The sequence below is a fragment of the Gouania willdenowi genome, chromosome 9, assembly GCF_900634775.1.
Source record: "Gouania willdenowi chromosome 9, fGouWil2.1, whole genome shotgun sequence".
NCBI classification, from domain to species: Eukaryota; Metazoa; Chordata; class Actinopteri; order Blenniiformes; family Gobiesocidae; genus Gouania; species Gouania willdenowi.
In genome coordinates, this window is record NC_041052.1 from 30110177 (window position 1) to 30129693 (window position 19517).

At 45.6% G+C, this 19517-nt stretch overlaps 1 protein-coding gene across 1 annotated transcript in view; it reads right to left on the minus strand.

Moving 5' to 3' along the window:
- The window catches only part of c5 (complement component 5), a 103555-nt gene that overhangs the window by 38015 nt on the left and 46023 nt on the right, over positions 1-19517 (minus strand). Inside the window, exons 11-28 of the mRNA XM_028458185.1 lie at positions 16612-16803; positions 13454-13654; positions 13170-13382; positions 12937-13086; positions 12654-12780; positions 12503-12568; positions 11841-12032; positions 3315-3399; positions 3153-3235; positions 2457-2596; positions 2161-2388; positions 1753-1813; positions 1583-1672; positions 1281-1493; positions 1082-1157; positions 850-1009; positions 667-771; positions 336-504 (exon numbers count right to left, since the gene is read on the minus strand). Coding sequence (XP_028313986.1) covers positions 336-504; positions 667-771; positions 850-1009; positions 1082-1157; positions 1281-1493; positions 1583-1672; positions 1753-1813; positions 2161-2388; positions 2457-2596; positions 3153-3235; positions 3315-3399; positions 11841-12032; positions 12503-12568; positions 12654-12780; positions 12937-13086; positions 13170-13382; positions 13454-13654; positions 16612-16803 — 2551 coding nt within the window. The remainder of the gene's footprint in view (positions 1-335; positions 505-666; positions 772-849; positions 1010-1081; positions 1158-1280; positions 1494-1582; positions 1673-1752; positions 1814-2160; positions 2389-2456; positions 2597-3152; positions 3236-3314; positions 3400-11840; positions 12033-12502; positions 12569-12653; positions 12781-12936; positions 13087-13169; positions 13383-13453; positions 13655-16611; positions 16804-19517) is intronic.

The following is a 19517-nucleotide window of genomic DNA, read 5'->3' on the forward strand; positions in this document are numbered from 1 at the left end:
ATTTTCTCAAAATGGTGATATACAATATAAATCTCGATAATTTTATCAAATAAAGTCTGACCAGAAAACAATTCTGGGTTAAATTTGCTGGTGCAAAATGCCACACAGGCTCATTTATTAACAAACAGCTGCACAATATGTGCACTCAGAAATTCATCTAACTGAGCTATACATTCTGTTCTGAGAAGTAACAGACATGTACAGACAGGCATATACAGACAGACAGATACAGAATTGATATGTACAGACAGACAGACAGACAGATACAGAATTGATATGTACAGACAGATACTGTATATACAGACAGATATATACAGACAGACGGTACAGACCACTCTCCCGGGCCAGCCCCTCCAGGCTTTTGAAAAGCTGAGGTGAAACCATGTTGTTGGGGTTATTCAGGGTCAGAGCAAAAGTTGCGACCGCACGCACAAACACACTGTTCACTCCAGATGCATGCTGGGAAATGTAGTTTTCAGCAGAGGCCTTGCTGGCATCCTGGACCTGACCCAGAAAAAGAAGGAGTTTTGATTACAGATTGTCTAATCCCATCATCCCACATGATTTAATCCCAGATTGTTTGATCTGATTATGTCACATGTGAGATTTTTTGATCAGTGATTGGTCCAATAAAAATCAGTCATCTGTATTATGGGATCTTCCCACTCTGATCTGTAGAATGGGGTCGTTGATGCTCGTGACTCGCTTCAGTGCAATCAGCACGAAAGAGGTCAAGTACACGTCTCGCTCCACTGGCTCCGCCCCCTCGGCCTGTAGCCAATCAGAGCACAGGGATCAGCTAGGTAGGGTTTAACCCTGAGTAGGACTGTGAAAGGTAGACCTGCTGACCATGGCTCTGTTGGCCCTGAAGGAGGACAACTCCCTGAAGGATCCGTTTGAGTTCTGAGTGTTCCAGATCAACCAGAACATGGAGTCAGACAGAGACTGATGGTCCACGGTCACTATCTGATCCGCCAATGACAACGTCTGCAACACCAGAGCCGTCACCCTGTCACACAGCACAGAGGGAATACAGTGAGCCTGTCAGACTGCACTGAGGAATTAAATGTTCACATATTACCAAGTGCTGGATTTCTTTTTCCTCCACATGCTGTAACCAAAGTCTTCATTTCTGAAAGAGGAGACGCTAACCACACCTACACACACAAACACACACACACACTTTCCGTATGTTAAGACATTTTGATGCTTCCTGCTGATGAGCACTGACGAGTTTGCAGTAACATTGTGTTATCTGGTGACTGAGTGGTGTGTCTCACCCTCTCTGATCTTCTGCTTCAACTCTTCAGAGCTCTTCTGCACGTTGTGGCCCAGCAGCTTCCAGCTGCTTGACGCCTCCAGGTATTGGTACACATGTAAGAGGGTGCGGACTCTGCCCAGCTCCGCCTCCGCCGAGCCACTGGGCAGGTTAACGAGCTCCTGCAGACCATCAGAACTGAGGACCAGGGTGAGGGTGTCCCCCAGGACCTCCCCTACACACACACACACACACACACACACACACACGTGTCATAAGGAGCAGCTGCAGGTAAATGGCGTAGGGGTGAGGCTTTTGGCTTACCGCTGATGCTCAGCATCCTCTTCACAGGCGTGTTGGGGACCATGTTGAGGGGCAGCTTGTTCGTCAGGTAGACCGTCCTCTTCTCTGAGCCTGAGGTGAGGAAAGCTGCTGAGTATGCACCAATGCTGGGTTTCCTCCTCAGGTAAAAAAAAAAAAAAAAAAGCAAGTACCATAGACACCCTGAGGGTCAAGGGTTCCTCCAGAGTTTACTTCCTGTCTCAGGCCTTCAGGCTGCAGACACACAGCAGACACTCAATTGTGTTCCCGTGCACGTGTGTGTATTCCACTTTGAGAGGAGCAGAAGGAAATCGACTACTTCTGTTTAGTGGAGGTTATTGTGCAATATTTCTATTTATATCCCAAAAAATAAATATTGCGCAATAATCCAGATCCAGCTTGAACACTCAGTATTTCAGTATTTCAATTAGAAAAAAAACCCAGATTATTTATTGTGTGACTTTCATGAAACCAGTAATACTAGAACACACAAGACTAATAATTAATAAGACCTGAACACACATGTTAGTGTGTGTGTGTGTGTGTGTGTGTGTGTGTATGTGTCAGTGTCAGAGACGCACCACCACCCTCAGCTTCTTCTGCAGCACGTCTCCCCCTCCCTCCGTGGTGCTCAGGGTGAAGGTCAGCCTGTGCTCTCCAGGCTGAAACGCCAGCAACGTGAAGCTCACAGCCCCCACACTCCTTGCAGGCAGAAAGCGCATACTGCAGGCCGTGGAGTGCTGGCCGTCTGTGTCCGGCTGTGATTGGTGCAGACAGATGTCTGGGCCTGCCCTCAGTGTCACGCAGTACTAAGAGATCAAAACAGCTCCTCTGTCTCTGTGTGTGTGTGTGTGGTGTGTGTGTGTGTCCGTGTTACCATCACTCCGTCTGTCCTCTGGTTGTACACAGAGCCTTTGAGCTCCACCTGCTCTCCTCTAACCACCTGATAGGGCAGAGGAACGTCCACGCTGAGGGGCAGACTGACCGACACCTGCACTGGGTTGGCAACACAAATACCTACAGACACACACAACACGCTAAATAATAGTTGTGGCAGTTTAGATGAATGAGATTGTAAAAATGCAAAACAAAAGTCCACAAACAACACAAAAGGCACACAATATGATGGAAAAATACACAAACTGTAAAACTGTAATAACAAAAATCACAAAATGACTCAAAAAACACACAAAACAACAACAACAAAAAACACACGCACACACAAATGCTCTCTTTGTTGTTTCCTGTGTTAACACTTTGATTGGTCATTATTCTAACGCTGACATAAATGTTGATCATGTGACCCTAACATGGGAGATAAACATATGTTTGTGGCCCCGCCCCCTGTGATGGAAGTTGCCCATGTCTGGTCTACACCACAGATTGTTTATGGTCCAAACACTCTTTGCTGACCTACGGGGGCAGCAAAATGCCTCTGCTGTAACTAGTCTACTTAAAGAAGAATAATAACAAAGAACAACACCAAAGGGTAGAGAGAGTCAGCGTGACATTTTAATGTGGTGACGTCTTGCCCCACGTCTACCAACGAGTTTGAAGTTTGGAGGAAACGTACCATTACCGAACATCCCGATGGCCTGGATCTGCCATGTGTTGAGGGAGTGAGGCAGAGACTCATTGACAGATAACTGACCGGACCTGCAGACACACATAGAGTCAGTCACACACATCAGGTGTCCCCACAAAAGGTCCCCACGAGGTCAGGGGTCTCACTGACCGAACGGGCCTCACATCCCACAGCCAGCTCTCCGGAAAGCTGCTCCGCACCAGAACTGGAAGCGTGTCAAAGTCAGGTCCAAAATCTGCAAAGACACAAAACTGAACAACATTCTATTGTCATGCACCACATACTCTGGGTCTGCTGGTGCCTATCTCCAGCTTTCTTCAGTCGCGAGGCAGGGATACACCCTTGACCTAATCCATGATTGGATCACAATAATCTCCTCAAAAGCTGAAGATCTACAGGGCAGGACCGAATAGATCTTCTTCTGCTCCTCTCCTAGGACACAATCATCTGTTTGTATGGCTTTGAGCTTCTCTTTGGATTCACTACAACTCACTGTATAGCACAATTACACATGAATTAGAGAGATCTCCTGAGTCCTCGCCACAACAGTCACACATCACAGACGGTGCAGGTGGGTATTGACAAGCTCTTTAATCAACTTTTGTTCGTGCTCGCACAAAAAAGATATTAACATATTGTCCTGTGTTTTGGAATCTAACTATCTGTACCTATCCAGTGACTGCTGAGAAAGATCAGCCTCTGTCAATATCTTGTCGTTCAGTAAAGTTGGTGTCGCTGAGTGTGCATTGGTCACAATGCAATGAATAGGCAGGATGATTCTTGGCTTCTTTAATTATCTTCTGGGTATTTATATCTGTGTGTGTGTGTGTGTGTGTGTGTGTGTGTGTGTGTGTCAAAAGGATGCACACTTTACAAATCTATGTGTATATGTGTGTGTGTGTGTGTGTGTGTCAAAAGGATGCACACTTTACAAATCAATGTGTATATATGTGTATGTGGTGGAATAGCTGGGTGGAGGTGGTGGTCCCACCCTCCGGGTGGTGTGTTGAGGTGTAATTAAAATTGGAGGGATTAGTAGGGCAGCCAGAGGTGGGAGTTCCGCCCCAGCACCACTACTTAGTAGCACAGGTGGTGGCCCCCTCCACCCCTAGCCCCATCATCCAGCCCCCCAAGGGTTGGGTATATGTGTGTGGTGCACCAAGTGGGTGAGCCAGATCAGCTGGGAGTGAGTGAAGTGAAGTGTCCACGTAGGAAGCCTGTCTGGTATGAGCCCGGCCTGTCCACATGGCCGGCCACCGGAGAGGGTAGAGGGCGCAGATGAACACGCGGGACTGCGGGTCCCCAGGAACGCGCCGAGCAGCATAGCCGGAGAGGGTAGATGGCGCAGACGGACACACGGCACTGCGGGTCCCCAGGAACTCGCCAAACAGCACAGCCGGAGACCCACCCCGCGGCACCCTCCAAACCATGCCGGCCACATGGAGCACGGCAGGACCCCCCACCCCCCAGGCGCAGCCGGGCACCAGCCACATCCCCCAGCGGTCTAGGGGGTCACCCCCACCGCCCGCCGGCCCAGAGCGACCCGCCCCACCAAAGCAGGAGGCGGCCGAGCAAGATGCCAGCGGCATCTTCAGCGAAGGCGCTCCCCAGGGAAACAGGCCAAAATGCCAAGACCCGAGCAGTAGCCACCCCTAGTGCCACTCCCAAGCCACTCCACCCGGCGCAGCAACACCTGCCCCCCAAGCGAAGGCCACAGCCCCCCCACCAGCATCCCGGGCTGACAGGAGCCCCCCAACGCCCAACCCAACGGGAGAGCAGGTGCAGAGCGAAGGTGGAGGAGGGGGGGGAGGATGACTAGTTTCTGAGAAAGGGCTCAATTCAGTCCAGTGAAGCACAGCAACTGGACACAAACCATAGCTTGCAGTGCATCAGCACCAATGTCCTGGAAGATGAAAACTCAAGCACAGAATCAGTGGTGGAACAAACATGAGTTGTGGAACCCGCTCAACCTCCCAGACCTACAGTTGAAAGGAGGCTCCCAGGGTGCAGACTGCGTGTGAAATGGCCCGGTGCTGCTGACAAGAAGCTGTGGGAAACGATGAATACTGACCTGACACAGACCCTTGAGCAACTTCAAGGCACAGTGGAAAAAAAGTTGGAGAAAATGGGAGACATCATCTACCAGTATGGGGCAGAACGGTTTGGGGTTAAAGAGGTTGAAGATGCTAAAAAGGTTACAACCCCACCAGTTTCCAGAAGGCAGCAGAAGATTAAGCGTCTCATCCAAGAAAAGCGATAGCTCAGGAAACATTGGAAGAAAGGCTCTGAAGTAGAAAAGGAGTGTATAAACGCTCTCCAAGCTGACATTAAAACCTGTCTGGCATCTCTCCGCCGAGCAGAGAATTTAAGGAAACGAAGGAGAAAGAAAGAACATACACGAACACAGTTCTACAAGGATCCCTTCAGATTCTTTAAAACTCTTCACCAAGGAAAAAAGCGGTGCCCTACAAACAACAAAAGACGAACTGGAGGAGCACTTGAAAACAACGCACTCTGATCCAAGGCGCTACGAACATCTGGCCATCCCTTCATACATCCCACCAATTGCCCCCCCAGAAAATCAATTTGAGATTGGTCCTCCAACCTGAAGGAGGTGGAAAGCATAGTCCATTGGGCAAGAACAGCATCAGCCCCTGGGCCAAATGGAATCCCATACAAAGTATACAAGAATGCTCCAGATGTCTTGAGATTTCTCTGGAGGCTCATGAGGACAATATGGCAGAAGAGGATTATACCCAATGTGTGGTGCAGGGCAGGTGGAGTCTTGATCCTGAAGGAGAAAGATGCAAAGAACATTAGCCAGTTCCACACAATTTCCCTATTGAATGTGGAGGGTAAAGTGTTCTTCAGTGTTATTGCACAGAGGATGGCCGAGTACCTGCAAAGAAATTAGTACATCGATACAACTGTACAGAAGGCAGGGATATCAGGCTTCAAAAACACCCAGCTATCTGGGAAGTTAAAGATTTGCTGCCTTGAATTTGGTCTCCTACCCCAGGTGTTGTAAGCCCCTTGCAGTGTATGAGGTCCCCATTTCAACAGTAGAAAAGCTGGAAAGAGGAGTCACAGCATACATCAAAGAGTGGCTTAGAATTCCGCGATGCCTCACCAACATAGGCCTCTATGGAGATGGTGTCCCCAAGTAGCCCCTCACCAGTCTCACGGAAGAGCTCAAGTGCGCTAAAACACGACTACAGATGACAGTGAACAAATCCAAAGACAAAGTGGTGAGAAACAACGCACCAACCTTAGCTACTGGGCGCAAATGGACTCCAGCAACAGCAGTGGAGGAGGCAACATCAGCTCTCAGACATGCTGACACTGTGGGGAATTTTCAGGAGAATGTACCCAGCATTGAGCAAGGCAACTGCACCGACACAGAGGAAGATGGTGGTGGAAGAAACACGGCGTCAGGAGGAGGCTGCAAGGTGGGCCAAGGCGGTCTCCCTTGGCAAACAGGAAGAGTGGACACGGTGGGACAATGTGGAGAGGAGGAGCCTCAGCTGGAGAGAGGTGTGGGCCATGGAAGCACAGTGTCTGTGCTTTACCATTAGGGCTATTTATGACATCCTTCCAACACCTGCCAATCTCCATCAGTGGTTTGGGGAGGATCCAGCTTGTATCCTTTGCTCCAGGCCAGCCTCCCTCCGGCACATTCTAACAGGGTGTAAGGCAAGTCTCACCCAACGACGGTACACTTCACGCCACAACCGAGTTCTAAAGAGCCTTGCGGCCGCCTTGGAGGTCAAAGGATCTGCCATCAACTCCCTACCACCACCGATATCCAACCCTACATGGACAAACTGCCTTTGTCAGTGAAGAGGTTAAAGCAACCAGGAGCACCTCTGCACCGTCAGAGAGAGGCCAGCTGTGCTTAGCATGTGACTGGGCAATGCTGGTAGATATCAGTCAACAACTGGTGTTTCCTGCAGAGATTGCCACCACCACCTTAAGACCTGATCTGGTGCTCTGGTCCCGCTCCCTAAAGAAGGTTTACATCATCGAGCTCACCATACCCTGGGAGGATTCCGTAGATGAGGCATATGAGCGAAAACACCTGCGCGATGCCAAATTAGTTGCAGATGCACAACATCGCGGCTGAAATACAGAAGTCCGCCCAGTGGAGGCTGGATGCAGAGGGTTTATGGCAAACATCTACCACCAAACTACTCAGATACCTGGTAGTCAGGGGCCAGAGCCAGCGCACAGCCATAAAAGCTGCATCAGAGTCAGCAAAGAGAAGCAACCGGTGGCTCTGGCTGAAGAGGAACAATACCTCTTGGGCCCCCAAATAGCAGGTTAGGGGTATGCGGTCGGCTCAGGCTTGGCTCAAGGGGCAGGGTGCCCATGCCATGTGTGGGCCTGGGAGGCAAGCTATGGGCTGATCAGCCTGTGGCTGGCTGCCTCTGGGGAGGGTGTATAGTGAATGAACGAAACATCCTATGATCCAGAAGAACACTACAGATGATGCATCCTAGGCACTTACTTGCCTTGTGGGGGGTGGGGGGTCCTGTTCCCTGGGTCAGGCCCTTTCATCAACTTTTGTGCGTGCTTTAACAAGATGTTAAAGGACATTAACATCTTGTGCTGTGTTTTGGAATCTACTATCCAATTACATAGATCGGTGCTCATCAAGTTATCTATCCTGTTGACACATATCGATCTAAAATAATTTCCAAAGGTAATCAATCAATTGTATCGATACAAGGAAATCACACTGGACTTTAAGCTGCAGTATGTACATTTGTTTGGCTTCATTTTGTCAAAAATCCATAATTACCTTTGAGCATATTGAAATTCAAAAAGTCAACATTTTCTCCTTCTCTTGGCTTTATAATTAGGCTGGATTTCAGCCAATCAGAAATCTTCCTACAGAGTGCTCTTAGAGCTGTATTGGGCATTACCATTGGCTGCTCCACTGAAGTCAATGTACATTCACATACAATCGATAGTAAAAGTGCATTTGCGGACCTTCCAGGAGGATAAGTCTCCATCTCAGCATAGAACACAATGGTTACTCGGCAAAGCAAGAGGAAAAAGGCATACCGACGTAGAGGACAGTCTAAAGCTATTCAATTAAAAATTCACTCGGGCCGGATTTTCATCAACTGAATAAATTGTTAAACCCCCGGCCCTAAACCAGCTCGATGTGGAAAAACGGACATTGGCGCGCTAGCGCCCCCTACAGAATGAAGATATTTTAATATGAGACAAATGTCCTATTTTAGAAGACTTTTCCTAGGGCGTTTCACCGACAGGGCTCAAAGTTGCTGGAGATTATCTAGAGAAGTGGGACATCAAAAGATAACCATGGATTTTTGATAACTTTTACGGTGTTTGCAGAGTGGAGCAGTGAATCTTGGCCAAATCTTTTTTCTTTTTTTTTTAAATGCTCCCATTTGCACATACAAAGTTGGATTTACGTCAAATGTGACTCAGTTGTTAAACTCCCGGTCCTAAACCAGCTCAATGTGGAAACTGAAATTGCCTCCTAGAAAGGCAGCACGGCAAAGGCGCTGCAGATTGTCGAAAGGCTGTGCAATTTGGTGAAGGCAGTGTGGCAAAGGCAGCGAGGAAAAGGCGGCGCGGCAAAGCGGCATGTCAAAGGCGGCGTGGCAAAGGTGGTGCAGCAAAGACGACGCGGCGAAGGCAGCGCAGGAAAAGACGGAGCGGCAAAGGCGGCGCAGGAAAAGGCAGCACGGCAAAGAGGCGCAGTGAAGGCGGCGCAAACAAAGGCAGCGCGGCAAAGGCGAGGGCTGTTTTTTGCCACTTATGCCTATATTTTGAGTATTATATTTGGACAGCTGTGACTTTTTTTTAGTTGAAATCACTGAAAACTTCATTGTTAACACAAAATTTAATGTAGACACAGCATGAATGAAGAAGAGAGTGGAAAGTCAAGTCACGCCCTCCTACGCTACATTTAGGGTGATTTTGCTTAAAAATTGGAAGACGGTAGAAAATGGCAAAAAACCCCCCAAAAAACAAGCAGTTTAAGGAGCTTTTTTACGCCAATAAGTGAAGCTAAGCCTTACCCCCAGTTTCCACTGGATGTGGCTCCGCCCTGTTACGTCACCGCCGCGTCACCGGAGCTGATAGGTTTCCACTTTAGTCTATGTGTTCATTTCCACCGGGTCCGCTGCGGTGCGTGTCTGCTCCTTCCCAGATGCGGGAGTCCAGTGCCCTCCGCCAGATATACGCTTCTATTTCTGGCGGATACCGGAGCACGACGCATCAGTCAAACAGGAAATTAAGCACGTACTCCGCAATAAAATATCGGGTTACTTTTCAAAATAAAAAACTTCAGATTATATTTCAAGTAATTACGTCACCAAAACGTCATAATGTGTAAAAACAAATTCACATCCACTATATTGATTCCTCTCATACTGTAAGTGTACTGGAAACTGCAGCAACTTTGATTTAGTTTTACTGGTGCAGTTTTATCTCTTCTCTGTTGGCTGTTGCTAAAAAAAAAGAAAAAAAAAAAAAAAAAAAAAAAAAAAAAAAAAAAAAAAAAAAAAATGTGGCTATGACAAATCCAGAGAGTCCAACCTTCTTGTACTCCTTCGTTAGGAGCACTGACCTGTTTATCTGTTTATTGTTGCGTTTAGAACACATACATTTAACCGCGTTCTCGCGCGATTATATAAATATTGTGAGAACTGCTCTGTCTCGTGACGTCAGAGTCGTTCAACCGGAGCGCACCGAGGCGCACTCAAAACGCAACCGGTGTGAATTACCGGACGGCGGACAGCGGTGAAATACCGGATTGGTGCCATGGCGCAGCGGAGACGTATCCAGTGGAAACCCTGGGTGAGGTTCTGTGAAAATTGCGGAGCAGCAGCAGCACAGCAGCATTTAGCTTAGCAACATAAGGAGGACTTAAAGGAGACATATCATGCTTTTAAATCCTTCCTTTTTACATACAGTTGTGGTCTATATAAAGCGGAACTGCAATGCTTGGGTCTGAATTCCTTATTATTATAGCTCCACAGGCCCCTTTTCTACCCGTTTTCTGATTTGCTTCTGAGAGCAACTCGTTTTGGTGCGGTCTCTTTAAATGCAAATGAGACACTTCATACCCCGCCCCCTCTCCAGGTTGCAGAGGTGACACTCGGTTCAACTCTACCCTGTTCGGCCATTTTTGTAGTTTGATAGAAGAGATAAGATTATCTAGCAGCGCAGAAACTTTTTATTCACAAGTTATTTACAAAATGTCAACAACGGAAGACTTGTCCATCCAGCCTTACATGTTTGAGCCAGAGTCGGACCCGGCGGAGCGAGATGAAGATGATGAACCTGCAAAACAACGTCTTTATAAGGATTTTAACAAGTGAGCTAACACAAGCGCCGAGCTAACGCTAGCGCCAAGCTAATGTCACGAAATGCATTTTAATACAGTCTTTTCGGAGACAAAAACGGCAAAATGAAATGACTAATGAAAACTTTAGACTTAAATTAAATCAGGTAGGCTAAAACGAGTCTAAAATGAGCACACAGCGCTAACATATGAAGACGGTGCAACCGCTAATGCTAACAAAACAATGACAGGGACGTCTTATCATCACACTTTTTAGCGTTATTTACAGCTTACCGAAGTGCTCTGTTTGTCGTCTCCAAAGATAGAAGGAATTGAACCCTCAATCAGACGAAGTCTTTCGGCAAATCCTGGCGGAGGTTGCAGAAGCAGTCATCCTTGAAGTGCTTCGCGCATACAAAAATGACCTTACCCACAGATGTGGGTACATTTCCGTGAAAAATAAAACTCAACCAGGCACTTCGAAAAGGTTCTGATGCTGGGAGACGGTGTAATGAAGTGTGTGGGTTACTACATGCAACAACCGAACATTTTGACTTATCCTCTCGTAACTTCGGCATCCTTGAGCTTGGACTACAAAATCGCAGCGAGAAATAAAAATGGCGGATTGCTCGAAGTGTTGGGCCTGGAGTTGATGTACTAATTTGGCATTTCCGCTGCAAATACTGTGACATTATTGTTCAAAAAACGTAATGGAGAATAGAAAAATTGAAACAGATTGAAAAATATGACCAAAACAGAATATAAAGATATCAACGGAGCACCTGAAGAGACTAATTTGAATTTTTCTGTAATTCTAAACAATCTAAATATACAACAAAATGCCTTTAAGGGCTAAAAAAGTGGATTTAGCATGATATGTGCCCTTTAAGGTGGACTTAAGATGAGCTGCTACTCTTGGATTATGAACGACAAGGCAGTTGTGAGGTACAAAGATCTCCATGGCTGTTTTTTTTTATTTTATATATTGACAAATAAAATGGTAAGCGTGCATTTTATTTTCATTTTATGCTGTGATGCTGATTCATTAGGTGAGTTATGGCCTTATGTTATGGGTGTAAAAGTTTGTAAATGGTTTGTATTTGTGGTTTTTGTGTTCTGAAAGTTTAGTGACATATGTGGCTAAATCAGGGGTGATTTTGTGCTGTCCTTGTTGTCCTTTGGTTGTGATTGGTTGTTTGTGTTCATGTGATATTATTGGCCCATTTAGTTCGCAAAGGGAGCTTAAAAAATTGTATTGCATGCCATTTTTTTTTCTCTCTTGGTGCCGTAACAATACCCGAAGTTTGTTCTGGGACCTGATGATTTACAAATTAAGCACTGCAAGGACTCACCATTGCGGCCCAGGATCAGGTCCTGGTCCTGGTCCAGGTTGTCCTGGATGAACTGGCAGCACTCTCTGAAGGCTCGTTGGCAGAGTGGCTTCTTCCTGTATGCCTGCTGGGCAAACTGCTGGCAGGAGACGGTCTTTGGGACGAAGCGCATTCCTACCTCACAGCACACCTTTGCCCGACCATAGGATGCCGCTGGATGGGGGTGGGACATCTGGTTACCATGGTTACCGCAGTTCTGACGAAGCCCTACATTTGTTCTGCACTCAGACGCTCACCTTTAGTGTCCTTGGCCTCCTCGGTCAGAGCGCGCTTCGAAGGCACAGCTGCACACACACGCGCACACACACACACGCACATGGGTCAGAGTGCACGTAACTCATCTCTCATTGGCCATGCATTGGCATCCGGTCAACCTTCAGGACAAATCCTTTGGTTGCCTTTGTGAGTACGGACCATATTTCTCCCTCATAGCACATCTTTAACAAATCATTGGATGCCACTGGACGGGGGCACGACGATGCTGGTTACCATGATTACTGAGACCCTAGACCTGCATTCCTTCACATCCTTCTGTGTCTGTATGTTCTGTCAGTTACATGTTACTAGGTTGCAAGTTACTATGGTCACTGGTTACCATTGTAGCAGGTTACTCAGATGCTCACCTCTCGCATTCCTGGCTTCCTCGTTCGGAGCGCGCTTAGGGCGCACTAACGCTGTGCACGCCTGGGCTACACACACACACACACACACACACACACACACGTCAGCGTGCACACACAATGTCTCTCCTGCTTTCCTGTCCTCATTACGTACTGCTGCTCGCCGCTTGTGCATTAGCGTTGGTCATGAAAGTAAGTCCGGCCAACCTGAAGACGTCGGCACCGTCTTTACCTCCACCACCACCGCAGCCCAGATCGCTCTGCTCGATGTGCCGCACGACCTGTTAGAGCATCCAAGAGAATGACTTTCATTCAGTCACGTAGTGAAGGTGAAATTTTAATATTGTATTAATTTAAAAAGGTTGAAGTGACTGAGAACCTGCAACATGCACAGTTGGCTCTACACCGCCCTTCAAAATAAGAGGGGAGAGTGTTACCATGGCAACAGGATCTCTGTAGTTGGACCTCAGGTGAAGGAGGGCGGTGTCGACCGCTGACAGAGCTACAAGGCCATCCTGATTGGTTCGAATGTTCAAGGTGAGCTTTTCAGCTGGTTTGTAGCTCCGCCCCTCAACGGAGAGCTCAGTCTAGAACACACACACAGAGATTGTGACATTGTGGGGACTTAAATCAGAGCATTGTGTGTGTGATGTGATACAGAAAGGCAAACCTTCAGTCCGTTGACACAGGTGTCCCTGACGTCTAACCACACGGAGTCGGCCACCAGCTCCGACGTGCCCTCAGAGAAGAGCAGGTAGTAAACCAGCAGGCGGACAGAGGGAAACATTGCCCCCGTCAGCCTGAAGCTCAGGGTGTGTCTGTTGCCCTCATTCGCAGAGATGGCTTGAGTGCCAAAGGTCAGCACGCGACCTCTGGACACGACCTTAGGGGACATGAACATCCACAAGTGTTCTTTGTGTGTTGTTCTGTGTGTGTGCTTTTTTTGTTGTTTACCATGTAGCTGATGGATCTGATGGTGATGAATTGCGGCGTCGCAGAGTAAACTTTAATGTTAGCAAAATTTCCAACAGTGAGGGTGGAGCCTCCCGGCGCGTCAATGTAAAGGTAACGCTGGTTTGGAGAGTGATAGGCCTGAGCTGACAGGGAGAGGCGTGCCTGACTGAGGGCGGGGAGGGCGGGGTCAGCTGTCTGAAACTAAGTCAACAACAACAGTGAAAACAACAGGTAAACAATGGGTAAACAACAGGTAAACAACAGATAAAATAATGGGTAAACATCAGGGGCTCATTTCAGAAAGCGGGTTATGTTCAAACTTTTGAGTATGTTCAGGCTCAAATAAGGGAAACTGAGTTGTAGAATGCAAGATAAAGAATACTCAGAGTATGTCACCACGGTAACATTCTCCGTGAACTGAACTGAACTGTTCATTCCAAATCCGAACGATGTTGAGGCTCAAATAATTACAGATGCTCTTCGCCGGACGGATATTCTTTCTTTTCCTTTTTTTTTTGTTTTTCTCTTGTCTGCACATGCTGTCAAAGGTCAACACTACAAGAAGTGCAATCATTATGAGACAGCAATGCATGTTTTGTTATTGCAATAAAATAAATTGATTTATTTTATTGCTTAATTGTGACCATCACCAGCCCTCCCTAAGGAAGGGTAAGAAATCTTTTATTATAGGGAGGATATAAAAAGGGAGAGCAGTGTTACACCTAAGTGGGGGGGGGGGGGGAGGGGAAAGGGAGCAGGGAGGAGAGACTCAAGGTAGGAAATAGAAAGGGTGGGGAAGAATAGATTGTTTTACAGTGAGGGTGAGATGTGAAGTTGTAAAATATATTGTGCTTATTGTGTTGTGTCGCCGGTGGGCCCAGAGCCAGCAGGAACAAGACCCCAGGCTAGAAGGACCCGGAACGGAAGCAGCACCAAGAGCAGCGCCCCCAGGGACACTGGGAATATCTTTGGGAACGCTACCGCTTCTCAAGGAACACTTTAATTTACCTTGACACTCTTCTCGGACCATATATTTGTAACATCACACACCACGGATGTGTGCTTAAATTGTTACAAATGTTGTGTGCTGCTTTACGTTTTTTTTTTTGCAAATGGTAGTTTTCTTTACAACAATGATGTAGTCTTTAGAATGGGCTCATATTCCCCAAACACACCTGCATATTTCACCCATCGTTAAGAAATAAATTGCTCTCTTTGGGCCGGTTGCCATGATAGCTCCTGTTTTCTTTGCTCCATTAATGATGGCTTTTTCTCATGCTTATGCACATGAGTAACTGGAAAGTATTCGCCAGCTACAGTTTAAAAAACAGCACAAGGAATTTTACTTAGTTGGAGCGTAGAACACACAACAACACATCAAGGCGGCCCTCTGCGGCGCTGTCATATTTAGAAGAAAAGTGGGAAAAACAGGAGGAAGGGAGGGGAGAGGGGAACTCAGTTTAGCATGCCTGCTACCATAATTCCAATCAGATGTCTTCCACGGAAAGAATCAACAGACACACAATTCTCCACATAACTAAGGGTAAAAGAAACAAATAAAACTTAAGGTTTACATACTCAGAGTTGATTGACCCATTTCATACCAGCTGATATTGAATTGGATACTCAGAGTTTCCCATCGCGGGGTATGTTGACTTAGATGACTTTATGGATAGACTCTTTGTTGAAACTTCTTTCTGGAATATCCCTCAGGTAAACAACAGGTAAACAATGGGTAAACAACATGGGATATTTCATCATCGTGTTCTTAATAGAGCCAGCTTACGGTTTGACCCTGGTTTAGCCAAGCCGTCCGTGACCATGCTGGCTTTTTCCATTTCATCAAACTCTTCTCAGCTTGGAGCTCCCCAGCTGAACCAAGCCAGCTGACAGTGTTTAGCTTAAGTGCATGTCTTCATAAGACCCATAAGATTGATCACAGATTTAATGATTAGAGGCGTGAGGGTGCATGCGCTTCAGCTTTCACTCTGATTAAGCAGCCAACAGAAACCACTGCTGAGACCAACAGGACGTGACATCATCTGTGTCTTTCTGTGGTTTGAACATTTTAAAAGTAGTAAAGGGTAAAAGATGGTGTTATTTAGTCAAGTTATCATAGAAAACAAATTAAGCATGTGATCACGCACTAATTATGTGAGTTTGATCGTTTTTTAACACCTGTCAGCATTCAATAAAAAACAAAGCTGTAACTCATATTTAAATAATATGAAATTTATGAGACTTGTGTGTGTTTGTTGAGCTCAGCACTAAACATTAAATTCAAATGAACAGAGGGAGCAGCTCAGCCGTGCTGTGTGCGCTGCTGGATGTCACGTCGAACACTGCAGACGCTTCCGGTGCAGGTGACGGAATGCGCGCACTGCGTGCACCTCCTGAAGAGCATTATTTTTGGCATTGGGCAACCTTCACTCTGCCCTGTGACTGTCCCTGAACAGCCTCTCTCTGTCTGTATATTCAGAGCTTTCTCATTATTAATCTCTGATCCTCAATAAATGGACACATTTATACCGTGCTGTAATTGGAGGCGATGGATACGCATGTATCCTTAGGTAGATATACGGTAATATAACTGATGGTTTAAACACACGGAGACTGTGATCATCTAATTAAAATACGGCACACATTAAACACGTAATAAGAGAGATTCAATCTTCATTTGTATCGATATAAAATCATATTTAACCATTTACCATGATATTCTGCTCAATTTTCTTTTTAAGATACTGCATTAAAGCAGTATAATAAAAAAGTATAACAGAAGTCTTTTTGACTTATTTTTCCTTTTGTAGATATTTGTTGAGTGTTTTAAAGCCTCACTAAATGACTTATTTCAAAATGATGACGTGGTTTCATGAGAGTTGCATCTGCGGCTTAAGCCAAGCCTGCTGCTTAAACCTGATCGGGAGCAGGTTTGCGCCATGGACTGTTTTACTGTGGTAACTAAGGTGTTTTCTCTTTGATGAAATGGCCATTACAGTTAGAACCTGATTTAACGGAGCTGGACTCTCGGGTTAAATCTGGACTTAACCCTGAGCTGGGTTTGATGAAATACCCCTCAGGTAAACAGTTAAACAACAGATAAACAATGGGTAAACTGCAATCTGTTTACAACAATACTTTTATGTGATGTTATTTACCGTTAGCTCAGCCCTCACTGCTTCTAAGGGGATGCTGCAGCTGAAAACAGCAATGCCGTCTGGTTGGCTGATTTGGGATTTAGGGGTGCAGGACACCTCCTGGCTGTCTCGACCAATCCTGAAGACACGCCGCTCCACCAGATGAATGGGAACCTGGCTCACCGGGTGGTCCAGGTGATCCTTCACCAGCACCTGGAAGGTGAGTACATTGAGTTATATAGGATACCTCAAAATTAGCCCTATGCCCAGTAGTGTCAGAAGAGCCTGTATAACAGGCGGAGCCAGCAGAAAAGGTGTTTGTATTACTCCCTACATCCAACTCTGAATAACTCGCTAAATGGTAAGGGCCCTTTGTGGTCACAAGGGGCCCTATTCTCCTGCCTAGACTTAAGCGCTTTTTTACGCGCCTGCAGTTATGTGCTTCTCTCCTGTGCGTATTTTCCAGTGCAGGCTGCTGAAACGCTCACCGCGCATAAATCAACCAAAAGCATGTAGTCAATGAATGAAGGCGGCCTGAAGCAACGAATCATGCACGGAACATGGAATTTTCCCAATGCCTGTAAATGTCAATGAAATTTCTGAAAATGATAAAGTGCATTTTTAATTTGAAACACCTTTTTTTGATAAACAACAGTTTGATTTGATCAGATTACTGTAGGTTGAAGATCAGACACATTTTTCTGTCTGAGCCACAGTTAAAATCTCTCTTTTTCCCCTCATATTAATGCCAGATTAATGTTTGTTTGTGTGGAAAGCCTGATAAACTCCGTGATGCACCCCCTTCTAGGACAAGGAGTCAGCTGCACAGGTAAAATATCATGAAATGTAACACATTTTGTCCGGTTAAGAAGTGGTAATTGTGAACATATTAGAAATGCTGATGGTCAATTCTTTGGCGTACTTGTGTGAAACCCCCCACCCCCGTGACAGTGTTGCTTTGGATTGATTCTTTCCGGGTGTCTCTTCTGCAATATTATGAGTCTGTGTGGCTTAAATTGTAATTAAGTTCATACTTCTAGTGCAATATAATGTTTCACCTTATCGGGGTTCTGCACTTATTCCAGGGTTAGAAGCGCATAAGAGGAAAATAACTTAAGCAGATGGGAGCGCGTAAAGCCAGATTTGAATGGGAATGCCCAGAGCAGATCATGGCCACTCGATCCATAGTGCGTAATTGGGATGAAGGTGCGCAGTGACTGACTTAAGTACAGGGGGAGAATAGCTCACAGCCAAAAACAGAGCCACTGCATGGCTTTTTTGACTTACGCGCATGGGAGAATAGAACTCAAGGTGAGTGATGACATGGATTATGAGGATGAGCGCCCAGACAGAGGCGGAGCCTGGCGGCTTAGCCTGTTTCTCTAGTGTGTGCAATTAAAGAGAAAGATGAGTTGGTATCAGAATGAACTAATCAGACTTCACGCCCTCTTGATGACCATCTCTGACCATCACAGGAAAAAGACATGTTCTTCCCTCGTTCCGGGGGCACAATGCTCATTGGGTATTAAATAGACACTCACCACAGCGTAAGGATACGTTCTCGATTCTATAGTAGTAGCAATAGTTCATTTCTTGAAGCTTTATATGCACACAACATCACCTACTGGCCAGATGTATAATTACAGGCAGCTCTATCCCACATACTGTATTTTCATTAAAAAAATGTTATGGCTCTTGGGCATGACTACGAATTACTAAAAATGTATAAATAAATTTTTTCTCCATGTAAATAATCATGTGTAAATAAAATTCATTTAGAATTTTTCTCAGTGTATACATTTTCCAAAAGTGGCTCCCACTAGAATTGTACCCTGCCCGTCCAGAGCTTTAGGCCTGCTCTCTGATGCATGAGTAACTTGGACAGTGATGGGGAGATTTTATTCAGATATTGGATGAGATTCCACTTTTCCAGATTTTTTTTCACATTCAGGTAAATGTGATTTTTCCCCAAAATCTATGATACATCTTTATGGAGAGTTACACCTAAATATTTCAGAGTGTCTGTATGCCATTTAAATGGATACTTCTTTCTAAAATGGTTAGGGGGTTGCCAATAAGAGAGGGTTTCTGTTTTTCCAATATTTAGTTTGTAACCAGACAATGGCCCATATTATCAAAGAAATGCATCAGTTCCAGTACTGATATTTCAGGTTTGGTCAAAAATAAAATTACATCATTTGATGGATGTAGATACACACACGCACGCACACACACACACACACACACACACACACACACACACACACACACACACACACACACACACACACACAGTATTTATAATAAAAATATACTAAATGAGTAAAATAAAACAAAAAACTATATACTATGAAAATATTTATACAAAAAATACACAAAATGACTCCAGAATCACACTACAATGGCAACAAAAAACAATAATTATACAAAAAATGCACAAAAAGACAACTGAAAGATAAAAAATACACATAATGATGACTTCAAAAAACATACATTACAGAAAAATACAGCAAAAATATGAAAATGGCTCAAAATACACAAAACTAAATATTTATACAAAAACTACACAGAACTAAATATTTACACAAAAAATACACAAAATGATGCAATTATACCCCTTTTGCTCGCACATGAATGCATACTTCCAACGGACACTGTACTAGTTAGAATATAAAGAAAACATGGAGACTGGAAGAAAAAACAACAATAAAAGCATACGTTCACCATTTTTCTTCAATATGGAGGTGCTATTCTAAAAGCCTGGAGCTTGAAATTGGCCGCAGCTTGTCCGCCAAACAATCCACGGTGGTCAGTCTCTCTCCTCCCCGCGGTATGCGAGGGTTCCGAGTCCAGCAGCTCCCTCAGGTCTTTTGGGGGAGGCACCATATCTTTCGTTGCTTCATGTGCCGTCTGGTAGACATGCGTCT